At 36.7% G+C, this 15,705-nt stretch overlaps 1 protein-coding gene across 5 annotated transcripts; it reads left to right on the forward strand.

The window, feature by feature from the left end:
* The first annotated feature begins 97 nt into the window (after nt 1-97).
* Nucleotides 98-13,158, forward strand: LYPLA1 (lysophospholipase I). Of its 5 annotated transcripts, none has more exons than XM_010582948.1 (8): nt 98-232; nt 3,330-3,395; nt 4,919-4,966; nt 5,777-5,847; nt 6,476-6,549; nt 7,295-7,396; nt 8,006-8,182; nt 9,655-10,402. In XM_010582948.1, the coding sequence occupies exons 3-8, from the start codon at nt 4,926-4,928 to the stop codon at nt 9,706-9,708; spliced, it is 519 nt and encodes a 172-aa protein (XP_010581250.1). In that variant the 5' UTR covers nt 98-232; nt 3,330-3,395; nt 4,919-4,925; the 3' UTR covers nt 9,709-10,402. The 5 variants fall into 5 exon arrangements, with proteins under 5 accessions (XP_010581250.1, XP_010581248.1, XP_010581245.1 ...); XM_010582946.1 differs by having other exon boundaries at nt 3,330-3,355; XM_010582943.1 differs by lacking the exon at nt 98-232 and adding an exon at nt 10,849-13,158 and having other exon boundaries at nt 2,079-3,395; nt 9,655-9,750.
* Nucleotides 13,159-15,705: the final 2,547 nt, after the last annotated feature.

Genomic DNA, 15,705 nt, shown 5'->3' on the forward strand with positions numbered 1-15,705 from the left:
GGGCGGGGTGCGCCCGCTGATGGCGGCGGGGGGGGGGCGTGGGGGGGGACGAGAAGGAAGCGGAGTTTCCTTCTGAGAAAGTCGCGTCGTGCTCCGAGCTAGCGGGTGCGATCTCCTGTGGGCTTCTGCTGGGCGTGCGTTAGGCGCCTTTGTGGTTTAGTGATCTTACACCGCTACGTGTTTGGTTTTTTTGTTTTTAGGTCATTTTTCTTCATGGATTGGGAGATACCGGGTGTGTATTCTGATCTGTAACGTACCTAATAGTTACTATAGCTTGAAACATAAGGCTGCGTGTTTTAAAGACGTGAGCAGTTAGAAGTTGCTTAAGCTTCTTATTTTGCCCTTAATTGAACCCAGTGGCTAACAACAGATGAAATCTCGCGTATGCTGGCGACAACTATTTATCTAAAATTTCCCAGCACAAGTCCTCAGAAGCTTTTTCTTCTCTCTTCAATCACTTACCTAATTTGGTCTGAATGTGATACCTCTTTTGTTCTTGAGTCAAACTTGGTGGAAGAAGAAGGCTGTGGGTTTCTGATCTTTTGATTTCCTGAGAGTGGGTTCCTGGTTGTTCCTGTGCTTTTCTAAATTTAGAGGTTTGGTTTTTTTTTTCCAGGCTTGGGGATTGCTGGTTTGCTAGTAGGTGCAGTTAGTTCATGGTTTCTTCCTCAGTATGTCGTACGTACATTAAAATTGAGACTTACTTGATTTATCTACGCAAAATCCTAAGTGGTCACCTAATGTCTGCAGATTTCTCTCTCTGAAATATGGTCTTCAGACTCCAAAAAAACCCCAAACCCCCAAATAAGCTGTGAAATACCCTGTTCCTGTTATTTCCACGTTTCAGTAGAAATGGAAAGAGTAGGAAATTTCTGGGAGACATTCTAGGTGTGGTGTAATGTTTCCATTTGAAGCTTGTGTGTGCCGAGATGTAAGCATACATTCATTAAAGCCATTGAATTAACAAGTTAGGAGTGTGTTGAAACCTTTTTTGGTGGAAGACTTTAAAAGGAATTGGCACTTAGATACTGAAAATAAGTAGCATGAATGCTCTGTCTGTTGTGCTCCCTTATGGGTGAAATTACATAATATTTTTATAAGACTTCTGCTTTTGTTACCTGGAACTTGAATGTTGCCTCTAAATTGAAACTTGCAATGTTTAAGACATAAATTTTTTTCCCGAACTGGAAAAAAAAAAAGTCAGCTGTCAAAATTGAAACTTGTGTAACCTGGACAATGAATAAGTTAAAAAGAGTCAAGTCCATGCACTTGGCAGTGTTCTACAAGTGGAGATGTTTGCTTTCATTTGCTGTACTGACACACCACCACCTTGTTTGAATTATCGCTCTTCCTTTCTGCTGGTAGGACGCAGCTGAGGCAGCAGTACTGCCTGCATCTTGGCACCAAATGTACAGCAAGTGATTGCAGAATCTTTTGAGTCTTTGGAATTTGAGTCCTTGCAAATCGGGTTGATGTCGGTTTTGGCAAGGGGAAAAAAACACAAGAGATTTGCTCTCTAACATAAATTGTATTACTTATACAAATGTGGTATGTCCATTTTGGTGACAAAGCTAATGCAGAGTCTCAAGCTTGCAAATGCAGAGCGTACTGGAATGTATGCCTTAACAAGTCATAACACCTCTGTGGAAATATGGTGATGTAGCTGTATTTGTTTCTCTAGTCCACCGCAGATCAGATTAGCTAAAACTGCTTTTGACAAACTGCCATCTTTTTTTTTCAAAAAAAGCCATAGTAGTGACCCAAAAAAGAATTGTCTGAAGAGAACTAATCAATAATTTTATCATTTCCCACAGTTTAAACTGACCTGTTCTACTTCACATGAATTTTTAAATTGCTCACTTCAGTTTACCACCTGTATTTTTCTTACTCTGAGAAGTGTCTAACAGAGGTTATGTTCTTTTTCTCTCTTAGCTCCTATATAAATGGCACTTAAAAATTGGTTCGTACTTGTCAAAATCTGAACAAAAGGTACAGCGTAGAGGATTGTTCTAAGTCTGCATAAATGTGTATGCAATGTTGCTTTCCAAATTTGTCAAATTAATCTTCATAGTTAGCTAAAAAAAGTCCCCAAATTCTTACCTAACTAGTTTTTCTCAGTCCTATTTCTCCTTTAGATTCTTATTTGGCTTTCTGTCATACTGCAAATATTCTGCAAGTAGTATCACCCGCAATTTGTTAATAGTATATATAAAAGTATTGGTAGGAAGTAGGCTGAGATCTACAGCCAGTGTTTCAAATGTCTGTGCTGTTTGTGTGTTTGAAATGTCTTTAACTTTAGGTAGCATACATTAACTTTTCAGGATGATATTAAAATGAAAACTAAACCAAACGTGTTTATGGCTTGTCTGCTGTTGGTCTGATTAGTTCAGCTGTGTCACTGATGAATTTGTTAAAGGTGTTTTCTGCTTAGAATCAACTTTCCAGTATCTAGTTTAGTGGGTGAGCTAGGAACACTGAGTAATGAGAAAAATCAGGACATACAAGTACTATTGAGTGTACTGGAAAGCCAAATGCAGGCACAGGCAGTGGTTCTGCACAGGTTCAGATTTGGGTCCAGCTCAGTTCATGTCTCGATGAGCCCTGGAGTGAGTCTTTCGGAGCTGTTTATTTAAATTATACTTTCCAGTTTTCTGGTTTGTAGGAAGCATGATAACTCATCTGCTGTGCAGATCTTGCATTGTTCTGTGCATTCATACAGCACGTGCTTGAGATTAAAAAAACCCACCTGCAGTCTGGAGTGTTGTTCAGGACTGCCTGAATCTGAGAGCATACGAGCTCAGCCAAAGTTAGTAGGTCTGATTGATTAGGTTGGCTCCATGTGGAATTAGCTTAAATGTCAGTTCGCTACTCTCCCATATCAAGAAATTTGGCTCAGAAAAAACAACCTGGCTGTGAAAGAAGGTGCCTTAACTCTACAGGAGCAGCAAAGCAGCCTCTGGGCTAGAGCTGCCTGGATGCAGGATACCTGTGTTCATATGTTGTAGCACCCAAGTTAATAAACCCACCCAGATACAGAGCAGGCTTTGCCTAGAGCCAAAGTGGTATTTCTGCAGCTGCACCACAACTATGATAGTCAAATTAAAGTGTCCCTGGCTATATATATGCAACAAATACTCAGAGGCAGAACAAACCTTTTAAGTTTAGTACTACATTCATTGCATACTGCAGTTGATGTAAACATTTTCTAGAAATGTGTTTATATTGATCTAATTCAGCGTATTTCATACTTGCTCTGTGCTGTTGCAACAGCATAGAAATAAGAGCTAAGCTGAAACATACATGCCATTTAATATATTTTTTGTTAACAGGCATGGATGGTCAGAAGCGCTTGCAGGTATCAAAAGCCCCCATGTAAAATACATTTGCCCACATGCGTAAGTTTGTAACTTTTCTTGCTTTACACTTTTCTGTGGAGTTACTTACTAAGACACTTGCACAGATGATGAAGTCAAATGGAATTTGGATGTCTCTGCATTTTGTTTTTATGTAAAAAAACCCACTAAAATAATGTTGATGCTATTAAAGATTTTGTTATTTTTAGGAACTGCTGTGTGATTTACTTTATGGCAAAACTGCATTTTTATTCATATTTTGGTTTTGTTACTAATTCAGACTGAAAACATGTTTGGAAAGTTTTATGTGCAAAGTTAGATTTTTTTTTTTTTTTGACTATGTTCTCACTGGATTGAATTGTTTGTTGCCTTTCTTTCCCCAACAGTCACTTGTTAAAAGCCAGTCTTAACAAGGAGTAATTTTTTTGTATTTTTCTGACCATTAAATATACTTTGTGTTAGGTACATGTACTTCTTAAACTCAGGTTTAAAATTTCATAGTAGATGAAATTTCCCTGTTACCTGCAGAAAGTTTCAAAGATTCACAGGATATTTGTATTTTCAACAAATAATGCAATCTGAGCTGTCTTTGTGCAATTGGAGAAGTGAAATACTTCTGAGCAGGGTCAGGAGTCAGTAAATAAAGCATTAAGATCTATCTAGTATTTACTTAATGACAGAAAAACTAATTAAGTATAACCTTAATTTATTTTAACACAAAATTCAGATTGTCTTTTGCTCCAGCAGTCTTGGGAGATATGGAGCAGGGACATAGGGAGATAAGTAAGCAATGTTTTGCTGTATTACTGATTACCAGGCTGTGATTTATTTATTTATTTTACCACATGGCCACGCTTTGCTGAGCTGTTCAAAAAGAGCTTGGCAATATCTGCTGTTCTCTTTGCTTGCCCTTTGTCTTCTTTCAGTCTTTCCCTGCAGAACTTATGTTCCTCAGTTTCAGTAGATTAAAACTATAGCCAGACTTGATCCATGGCATGGTCCATTGAAGTTGTCTTGGTATGACTGAAAAGATGCCGTACAGCAGCATAAGGGTGGGAATGAGTCCTGCAGTGAAGGCCGGCACTGCTTAAGCAGATTCTGCTGCTGGGAGAAGTACGTGTGGCCAGACTCGTATCCACCACTATGCTGCATTTCACCGCTTCCTTAGGTTTGCTGATGCTGCTGTCTAAGGTGCCTTCACCCACTAAGCACATGTATGGAACTGTGATAAATAACTGTTACTTAGAAATAACTAAATTATATACATATATAAAAAATATGTATGTGATATATATGCACTCACACACACACATATATATATAAAGCAGCCCATTAATGTTTTGCTTGCTCTCCATAGAGAGTGGTAATTCAACCCTGAATATTAAATATATTTGGGCTGGCAGGTTTCGAGAGAGATTTCTTGAAGAGGTGCTACAAAGTAGCTAATGTTAATTAGGGTTTAAAAGTAAGAGAATTAGAGATATGTAATTTCATGACATAACTGCATCTGTGTTATTAAATTTCAGTATGTACCTTACGTCAGTGGTGTTCATTCTCATTTCTAGGCCAGTTATGCCAGTTTCTTTGAACATGAACATGGCTATGCCATCATGGTAAGTATTTGTTCAATTGCAGACAATTCTGATCAAAAGATATCTAGAGGTTTGAACTTATTGCTCTTAATTAAAAACCATGAACAACCTGAATGGCTGGTTTTAATCACATGTAAGTATAAAAAGCTTTTTGCTTTAGTTCTGTTCTTATGAAAGGGCTCTCATGAGTACACTGTAATTCTCCGTGTGTATCTCTGGTAACAGTTATTCCTTAGGACTAAGCTGTATGTCTTAATATACAAAACCCAATTTAATTTACAAGTGCAGTCTATAGTCTGTGTTGTGTATGAATTCATAGTCAGTAGTAGTAGAGACGTGGAGTGGAAATGTTATTGCTACTAGTGAGTAATATTTGGTGGGTCAGTAGAATATCTAGCAGCTGTTCTTTAAAACATCCATTCTGAATAGAGAACAAGAAAAATATGGTAGATTCCAATGGTCTTAAACTAGTCATCTTTGGGGTTTTTTTGTTTTGTTTTTCTCAAGTAACTTGTGTTTATTTTTCCTATGCTTCTTCTGATAAATTGTAATTCCTGCTGATATTTTTGGAGCCAATATCAAAACTGAGCTGCTTAATCTGCAGTAAATTACAGAAGATATCAAAACTCAGAAAAGCTTTGTTGACTGGATCTAGCCTTTTAGCCACATTCACAGATTGTCCGCTAATTCTTGTAATCTATGGGTGGTTGGTACTAAATAGTATGTCAGCTAACATTTTTATCTGGAAAATATCCCAATTTTATTATTTGTGTTTTAAGGAAGTGGAATGGATGCTCTAATGTGTAATGCTCTTGTTGATATTTTTGTAAGGTTTGATATCATTGGACTTTCTCCAGATTCACAAGAAGATGAAGTTGGGATCAAGCAGGCAGCGGAGAATGGTATGCTTAGGAATAATTTTTATGTCTTAAAAGTACTTCTGTGTATTCTTAAAAATGAATTATCGGTCTGAAACAGATTTTCCAAAGACAAAATTATTAGGGGAAGTAATATGTATATATTGTATTATTGCTGATCAAAGTTTAGCTAAGTGCATTGTTTGTTGTTTTGGGTTTTTTTTTTAAACTTCATAAGTTAGTAGAGTAATTCACCAGTATAAACACTTCATGCTCTCAAATATGAAATGTACATTGGAACCAGTGTACTCTTTTTTTTTTTTTTTTTTTTTTTTTTTTTTTTTTTTTTTTTTTTTAAGAGCTTCTGGGTAGCACAGCAAGTTAGAGCTGTATGAGCATCCACTTGTGATGCTGGATAGTTAGAAGAGGATACCATCTTCCTGGCAGTAGGGCTTTTGTGAGACTTACTTGCATGTTTTTCTCTTTGGAAATGGTACACTGGCACTGGAATTTCTAATCATGCTCTAGATCTTTTGATACTTTTTAATGTATAGCAGACTAGATTTTCCTTTCATTACCTTTCTGTTGACATCAGGGAGAAGGTCTCTTTCCTCTTCTAGACTTTCAACAGAATGGAGTGGTTTTTAACTATTGGCCTTTATTTATGTTGCAGTTAAAGCACTGATAGATCAAGAAGTAAAAAATGGAATTCCTTCTAATCGAATTATTCTGGGAGGCTTTTCTCAGGTAAGGAATGGTTGGAAAGAACCATATCTTTTTCTAGGGAAGTAATTTAGCTTTCCTAACATGGGAAATCCAGACACTTGAATTGAAAAGAGCTGATGTTAGGTGTTTCTAAAATTTTAAGGTGTCAATTTTCCTTTGCCTTAACAAATCAATTATTTTAGTTTTCTGCAAGTAATTACTATTCACTGGTAAATGAACATGCATGTGGAAAAAAGGTACTAAAATTAATAGTCTCTTTAAAGTTTTTATGCATGTAATGTATGTAGCTTTGCTTGAAAATCTTGCTAGTATTTTTAATTTCACTTTAATTTGGTAGATATTTGATGGGTCTGGATTTATTTGGGAAATTCTTCCCTTCATACTTGTAACATACCATACTGTGGTAGGTAGGTTAGATTAACTGGTCCGTACACCAACTCCCCAGTCTGCATGCAAGTAAATTAAAGTAGTGTTAATACTGTCATGAGTGATAGTGCTTTATTTCATGTTTGTTTGTTTGTTTTTTTTTTTTCCCCAGCTTAGTTACAGTAAATTTGCTGGTTTACTTCTGAATTGATCACATGAACTTGGAGGGGGGAAAAAAGCAAAATAATTGTTGTACAGGAATACTGGTTTTAGTATTGGTTCTATGGAAGAATAGATTGGAATAGAAAAAGGCCTTTAAAGGAGAAACCAGAGATCTTGAAACAAGCATTAAAAGGACCATTACCATCACCATTCTAATACTTATATCTCTTTATCTTAGGGAGGTGCTTTATCATTGTATACAGCTCTTACAACACAACAAAAATTAGCAGGTGTTGTAGCCCTCAGCTGTTGGCTTCCTCTACGGGCTTCTTTTCCTCAGGTATTTATGTTTCTTTCCTAAGCTAATTTGCACTCAGGGAGTGAATATATTTGAAGATTGTATCTTGTGCATGAATTAGTGGCCATCGTTATTACCGAATATTGACAGTTGTTTCATAACTCGGAAGGTTTTGAAATAGGGCCCTGGAGTTTTAGAGCTTGGCAAGTAGAGAAAATGAGGAAATACTCAGTAGCTATCTCTTCTGCTTAGAATGACGTTCCTAGGAAAATTAAGGGATATGGCAAATTTTCCTTGAAGATGAATTTTCTATTTGCCATTTCTTCCATCTGCAAGGCACTATCTTACTAGAGACTAGGTATTTAAACAAAGTATCAGGTTGTTTACTTGGCCAGAAATTATGATGTTCTGTTCTGAAATTAGTGCCAAAATTTTATCTGCAGGTTTTTGAACTTAATGTGTTGTCAGGCACAGAGCTTACTTCATAATGAATTTGCAGACTATATATCGTGTTTTTTTCCTTCAGAATTCAAGTTATTTGTCATGCCACAGGGCGCAGTGCCATGGGGTTATTTTATCTCAAAGATGTTAGCCTTAACTCCACTTACTGTCTTTTTCTTCTCTTCTCCCCTCTAATTCCACCCCTAACAGGGCCCTATCAGTGGTGTCAACAAGGAGATTGCTGTTCTTCAGTGCCATGGAGACTGTGACCCATTGGTTCCTTTAATGTTTGGTTCTCTCACTGTTGAGAAGCTAAAGAGTATGATAAATCCAGCCAACATAACCTTCAGGACTTACTCTGGCATGATGCATAGCTCATGTATTGAGGTAATTTTCTTAATATACAATCTTTTAGCTGGGTATGGTTAATTTTCTTCCCTCAAAACAAATATGTATTGGGTGGGGGCTTTGGGGGGGGTTGGGTTTTTTTTGTTGTTGGCTTTTTTTTTTTTTTATTAATAACAGGTGCTTGATGCAACTGATTTAATTTAGTGAGTAACTGAATGCCTGGCTGAAAAAGCATCCAAGGCAAAAGTTTATGTGACTAGTGGGAACTTCCTCATAAGATTGTATTTTTGGGACTAAGCTAGTTGATCTATAAAATACTTTTTTTTTTTTTATCCTAATTTTTATTATTTGCTTGTTAAAAAAAAAACCCACTGAACTGGAAGGCAGATTCTCACAGCATAAATCCAACTTGGTATTTTGGAGAGAAGAATCCTGTTAGTTCTATGGATGGAGACATCAAAGGAATAGGGAGGGAGGGAGGGTTAACGCTATGGAAGAAGCAGCCTCTGAACCTATATTTATGGTTCTGGCTCAGTAGGCAGCTGAGCTGATGTAATGGCTTGCTGCTGCCAGAAAGAGGTGGACTAGTTCTCTCTGCTTATGACCTTGTGGCCCTGTCTTCCTTCTTGCACCAGCTCTGGAGCTAATCAGAAACTTCTTTGAACCATTTGAACTTGCTAAAATGGCAAAAGCTGCTGGCTTCAGTTCTTGCAGCTGTAGTGAGTTGAAGCATCAACTTACAGAAAGTAAATGGTAGGAACAGGAAACAGAAGAGGAGGCAAGGAACAAATCTACCATTTGTCAGCAGCAGTAACTTTTTAAATTTGGATTGCTGCATCTTGTGGGGACTGTACCTTTGGACAACCTCTCTGGGACATTTACCAAGTTGTATTGTGTTTAGGCAGTAATAGCACTGAGTTTTCACACAAATATATTAATAATGTGCTCTTTCTTACAACATTGACTTAATGAAAAAAAATTAAAATTAAATTATTTTTAACATGGATTGGTTTCCCACTCTAGTTTGCTGTATTGCTTTTCCTTAAGGAAGGAAGCATCATGAAGGTGAAACTGAATGGTTAGGAGGACAAGCTGCTGGCTTTTCACACTGTTGCTAACTTGCAAAAGTTTAAAGTATACACAAAGCTATGGCCTTAGCTACAATGAAATCCTACCCATGCTGAGCCTGGTGCTATTCAGATCACTTGATTAATATGTAGTTTGCCAGCTCAGCTTCAGAGAGAGAGAGAAAAAAAGTAGTCTTTGATTTTTTTTTCTTGTATTTTAGCCTCTTCTGAGTGCATAGTGCCTTGAAGAGTTAGCAGCCTTGACTTGAGTGCAAAGTGGTATGATTTTATCAAGTAACTAATTACTCAGTATTTGTAGCCCAGCTGGTCATTATAACTGAAATGTTGAAACATGATTGAATGTTGAAGTGTATTGAATTGAAGTGTAGCTGAATCTATATTAGTAGGGAACTTCAACTAATACATACTTTTATCTTTAAACAGGAGATGATGGATGTAAAACAGTTCATAGACAAACATCTACCTCCTGTAGACTGAAATGATATGTGAGAAGCCTTCTATACACCAGCATCAACTGTGGTAGAGTTAATCTTTTCATATGCCTGATAGGAAGCATTACTTCTATACCTGCAGTGTTACTACTGTGTTGCAAATTTATACTTAGGATGAGGATTGAATAATACATATGTACAAGAAACTATAATATTTTTTAGTATTAATCATCCACTGGTGGGACTATATGAATGAGGCAGCTAGGTAACAATGACAGAATGTAACCAAAGCATACTGTTTTAAGATGTCTGATTTTCTTTGATTGCAGAATTTAAAACTGTTTGTACAAGTAATTAAAAACTAAATCTAAGCAAGCAACATAAATGTGACTAGTTTAGTTATATTTGAGACATGATTTGTTCTTAATACTTATAGAAAACATACAAAAAATTTCCTTTGTGTAATGGATGCATAAAGTACACAACATGTAACATAGTGGGCATATGATGGTAGAATAAATGCTACCAAGGACAAAGCTTTAAATATTAAATGTTATTTGTTACTCCAGATAAGGAGGGTTGTTCTCCTATGATGCCTAGAAGTCAGCAAAGGTATTTCTTATATTTAAACCACCTCAATTTTTAACTGTTTTCATACAGGCAGATATTGTGGAAATTCTAAAGGGACTCATGCCTTGTTAGACAGTCATTTGTTTTTTTTTTTTGTTTTTTTTTTTTTTTTTTTTACTAAAAACTCACGTCAAATGCTGACTTGGAAAAGAATTCTGAAGTGCATAGGATTAATCTGAATTTCATTTAAAAATTCCTGTTTCATACTGAATATCTGTCTTGTGCTTTAGTCTTTGTAGCTTTCATTTGTGCAGAGATGTTGATGTATTTCGCATGAGCAATTCCAGCATATAGTTTTGATTTTTCTGTCTGCTTTGGAGTAACTTTAAACAAAGCAGCTGTGTAGTTTTGTGTATTGTTGAAGTCTCATCTGTAACACAGACATTGACTTAATTTGAATTCTTTTTTAATAGAAATATAAGTGCAATTGGGATATAACTTAAACTTCAAATTGATACCATCTGATACTTTCTTTTATTGCATGCTGAGACTTGATTTTTTTCTGAAAAAGAACAAAGAATTTTATTTTCAAATATATCATTCTGCATTTCCATAGATCAGTATAGCCTAGGAATATGAAGACCTACTATGGGAAAAAAATCTACAAGATACAGAATGTCTCTTCTTTCAGAAGCTTAAAATTCTAGAACTCACTGGGTTACAGAAACTGATGCACACTGAGAGCTTTTTGCAGTTAAGAGCCATAAGAGCCATACTTTACTTCTGGGAACAGCTGTTCTTCTGTAGAGTTCAGAGGCTGTCACCACACTAGGAATGTTTAAAAAAATGCACTACAGTTTTTACTGCGTAATATGCTGCATAACAATGCTCTATTCTATATGTTTGCAAGCAAAGAATATTCCTATTTTGGATGCCTCTGTCATGTCAGCACTGTGCTTCATACCTGCATTTAAGGTACTTTCTCCTATCCCAGCTTAATCAAGTGGTCCTCCTACAGTATATATGGTTTTATATCCAAGGCATCTGCCAATACAAATGCATAAATGGGGAATTATGCCTTTATATCCTTTCTTTAACACAGCTGCTGCCAGAAATCTGACTTGTTCACCTAGTGCAAGTTCTCAGTTTACAGTACTTTTTTTCATATGTATCCCACTTCATTTTTAGGAAGCTGTTTTTCTTTTCTAATCCAGTTTCTCTAGATTATTAAACATCTCTTAATATGTAAAATTGAAAAGGAGTTTTTTTCTAAATAGTATTGAAACACTTTTAGATATTCCATCTGTGTGTTTGAGAGGGCATGTCTATTAACTTTGAAGTTTAATTAGTCTTTTCACTCAGTCACTCTGTTCTATAGATCTGCCAATTTGTCTTTCAGCTAATTTAGTTCACAGAAGGAACCATAATATTCTTATTGTAGTTGTGCCAAAGTTCTTTTAAGAAAACAGTGTGTCCTAGCTTGGAGTCATTCCCAAATTGCATTAGCTAATTTTGCAGTCCTGCTGAATTGCAAACTTGGTAAGCAAACTATATGTTATTTCTGCTAGTTTTTAGACTTATCCTCATTCCCCTGTTGTCTAAATAATTCCCTGAATATTGGCATGCTTCCAAAGTTCTTGCACAAGCTTCTAATTTTTCCTTTGTTATTTTCTTGTTCTGTTTGTAAGTTGTTTGATAATGCTGTTCAGCTGTCTTGTTCAACTTCTAATTGACTGTGTCCTCATTTCACATATTCTTTCTTCTGTTAGAATGAGTTTAAAAAAATATTTCTAAGATGTTAAGATGAGATCAGTCCTAGCTTTATTCTGTGTTAGCTTCATAACAGATTCTTCAGTTTGGTGAACTGGGTTCACAGCTTGTGGTCAGTTTCCAGTACTTAAGCATTTTAATCCAGGCCAGATTCAACTGCCATCTCCATGATGCTTTCAGATGTTTTTTCGAAATGCTTTATGTGCTAAATTTGTTGAAATTTTCAGCTGTCATAACAAGATTTTTTTTTCATACTGTTGTTTTGCTGCTTGCTTTATTTACAAAGAGCTGTGTTACCAAAGTAAACGTAAGTGAATGTTGTGACTTGCTCTGAATTTCTGTATTCTAGGAAGAATTCCCCTCAAGTGTTGGTTTTTTTTGCAGGAGTGTATGTGTATGTTGTAGTTGGGGGTTGTTAAACAGCCCAGAAGCTAGAGCAAACTTCAAGGTTGTATCCTGTTTCTTCCCATATTACAGCATGTATCTTGAGCTCCTGTCTTCTGTAACTTCCCAGCTGGTTGGAAAGCTGTGTGTATGATCTTGTAGCTGAACTTCTTCACTACCTGAAGTGATTTTGTGCTGGGATTGTTGTTATAAATGCTTGTATTTTTAGGCTGAATGATAGCTCAGTCTGGTGTGGGGATTTTCATAATGCTCTGTTACAACGGAGAAGTTGGACTGTCAGTGTTCTAAATGTGAATGTCCTAGCCTCATAAACTACAACTTGAAACTGTCCAATAATAAAGTTTATTTTTTGTAATGTTAGACTTTCCCCAAAAGGAGATGATGTCTGTCAAACCTGCGAAAGCATTGATACGAAAATACTGTGCTTGCAGATCAGTTTGTTTCAGTGGGTATCTAACTCCCTAATGTGTTTTTAATTTCAAAATGGTACTTCAATTTGACTGCAGTTTTGTGCAGTCTGACTTCTTGTTGGAATATGTTGCCCACTTTTTAAAAAACATGTTGACTTATGTATTATAAGCCAAATCTTCCAGCTATTCTTGAGATAAACCTGTACTGGGGTCTGTACTGAGGTGAGGGCTGTATGATTTGGTCTCTTCCTCCTATCTTGTATAATTACAACACAGTAGATTGGTAAAAGTACTGTACACTGTAACTGGTATTAGAACTAATTAAAACATGTTCTCTCTAATGGAGTATACTGCACTTCATTGAAATTGTTAGGATGCATCTTTTATGTAGAGGTGCTGTTTGCATTGAGGGACATGACTGAGAACAAGCTGTGTAAGATGTTAATGAAGCCATATGTACAAGGCCTGTGTATCTTAAATTTTATAAAGAAATATTGAATGGTTACTCTTTTGTGTTATGAAGTATAAGCCATTTATATTTAATATCAACATCTAAGATGTAATTTACTTAGTTTACTCATTTTATTTATGATAAGAAATCTTAACTTTGGAAATTATTTCTGTAGTAGGGAAAATGTAAAATCTTTTCATTTTTATCATTGTGAAATAAATTTCAATCAGTGCTTGGGCAAGCACTAAAGACTTTTTCCATACTTACCTGAAAGAAGTTGAGCTTTCATGTGCTGTGAAACAGGCACTTCAGAGGCTTCTTGCAAATATATTGCATGGTAATGTATGCATGACGGTATAATACAGAAGAACGATGATTTGTAGTTGCTGAAAAGAAAAGGAAAAAAATCACTTGTCAAGTTACATTTTTCTACCTCATTGAGAGAATGCTAAGTATGATTTGATTTTTTTCATATTCTGGGTTAATTTTATTTTACCTTGTTTTCTTGGAATTTGCAGTAATTTTGAAAGGTGGAGGAAATTAAAATAATTTCTAGTAATGTTATTCTGGGCCAGTAAAGAGCCCAAGTCTTCTCACTGTGTATTGCTACACCTTTCTCTGGGGGTTCTGTGGTGTCGGGGAGCCTTTGAAGTTATATTAGGTTTGGCATACATACCACTTAACATATTTGTTAAAGAAACAGTTTTCAGGTCAGGGGTTACATGTGCTCTTTAGGTTGACTGTAATATTTGAGGCTGAGCAGTGGTATACTTAGTGTGGGGCCCTCTAGAGAAAACTTGAGATTATCTGGGAAGGGATGCTGAAGAAACTTGAGAGGGATTGGGGTGTACATGTAGTAAAGGCAGGCTTCCCCCCTCAAGTAGTTTAAAGCAACTAAAAGGCCATTTGGCTCCATAGATTGTGATGTCTAAAAGTCAGGGTGAAGTACAGTTAGGAGGTTGATGATGCCATGGTTTATCCCCAGCCGGCAACTAAGCCCCACACAGCCACTTGCTCACTCCCCTCCCAGTGGGATGGGGGAGAGATCTGGAAGGGTAAAAGCAAGAAAACTCATGGGCTGAGATAAAGACACTTTACAAGGTAAAGCAAAAGCCACTCATGCAAGCAAAGCAAAACAAGGAATTCGTTCACCACTTCCCATGGGCAGGCAGGTGTTCAGCCATCTCCAGGAAAGCAGGGCTCCATCATGGGTAATGATTACTTGGGAAGACAAACACCATCACTCTGAATGTCCCCCCCCATTCCTTCTTCTTCCCAGCTTTATATGCTGAGCTTGACGTCCTATGGTCTGGAATACCCCTTGGGTCAGTTGGGGTCAGCTGTCCCAGCTGTGTCCCCTCCCAACTCCTTGTGCCCCCCCAGCCTCCTCGCTGGTGGGGTGGGGTGAGAAGCAGAAAAGCCCTGGATGTTGGGTAAGCACTGCTCAGCAGTAACATCCCTGAACTATCAACACTGTTTTCAGCAAAAATCCAAAACATAGCCCCATACTAGCTACTGTGAAGAAATTAACTCTACCCCAGCCAAAACCAGCACACATGAATGTGTGGAAATGCATGTCAGCTGCAATGCTGTATGTGAATATATTGTGGCAATTTAAGGAGATAAGAATAGTTAGTAACAATAAAGATGCAATGCTAACTATACAGAGTAATTTGTTTATATTTTATGATAAACTTTTTGAGTAATGTTCGGTTTCTATTTACTTTCAGCCCTGGCATCCCTGAGGAGATAATTGTGAGGAGAAACATTGCCTAGAATTAGCATAGTAAAAAAATCACGATGTACTATTGTATTAAACTTTATCAAATATAGTATGAGACCACTGGTGTAAGTGAAGAAGGTGACTCTCAAGAAGTTTTCAGAATGTCTGTTGGTTAACTTGGAAATGGGATTCTTTGAAGAATAATAGCTGTACAACAGATTTTTTTTCCCCTTTTATTTTCTTTTCATTGCTTGCCACTCTCATGTTACTACTGTTTGCCTTTGGGATAACAGGTTTTATTAATTCTGTTTGAGTGAAACAAGTGCCTTTGATGTAGCTGATTAAAGCTGATTTCAACAAAGTGCTTGTATAATTTAATGGACATCCACAAAGTGAATCAGTAGATAATGGTTTTCTCTTAGTTCCAATTACTAGAAAAGAGCAACCCGTAGCCTCCTTTTTCTCTGCAAAGCTTGTAAAACTTAAAACTTCTAGCAAGGTTCACTACACTTCAGCAAACTGGCTTCAGGCATCTAAGTAGGAGGTTTAGCTTCTCCAGGTGGAGAAGGTAGACTTCCCTCAGGGGTCGTTCAAGGTTCTTTTAAAAGGCTACTTGTCTGCATTAACAGATGGAGGAGATGGGGTCTAAAAGTTGGAGTCTGAATGTTCCCTGGTTATGAATACGAGCAAACTCTTAAAGTACCTTCTGTTTTA

This window comes from Haliaeetus leucocephalus, unplaced genomic scaffold (genome assembly GCF_000737465.1).
Source record: "Haliaeetus leucocephalus isolate CR32 unplaced genomic scaffold, Haliaeetus_leucocephalus-4.0 Scaffold858, whole genome shotgun sequence".
Lineage (NCBI taxonomy): Eukaryota > Metazoa > Chordata > Aves > Accipitriformes > Accipitridae > Haliaeetus > Haliaeetus leucocephalus.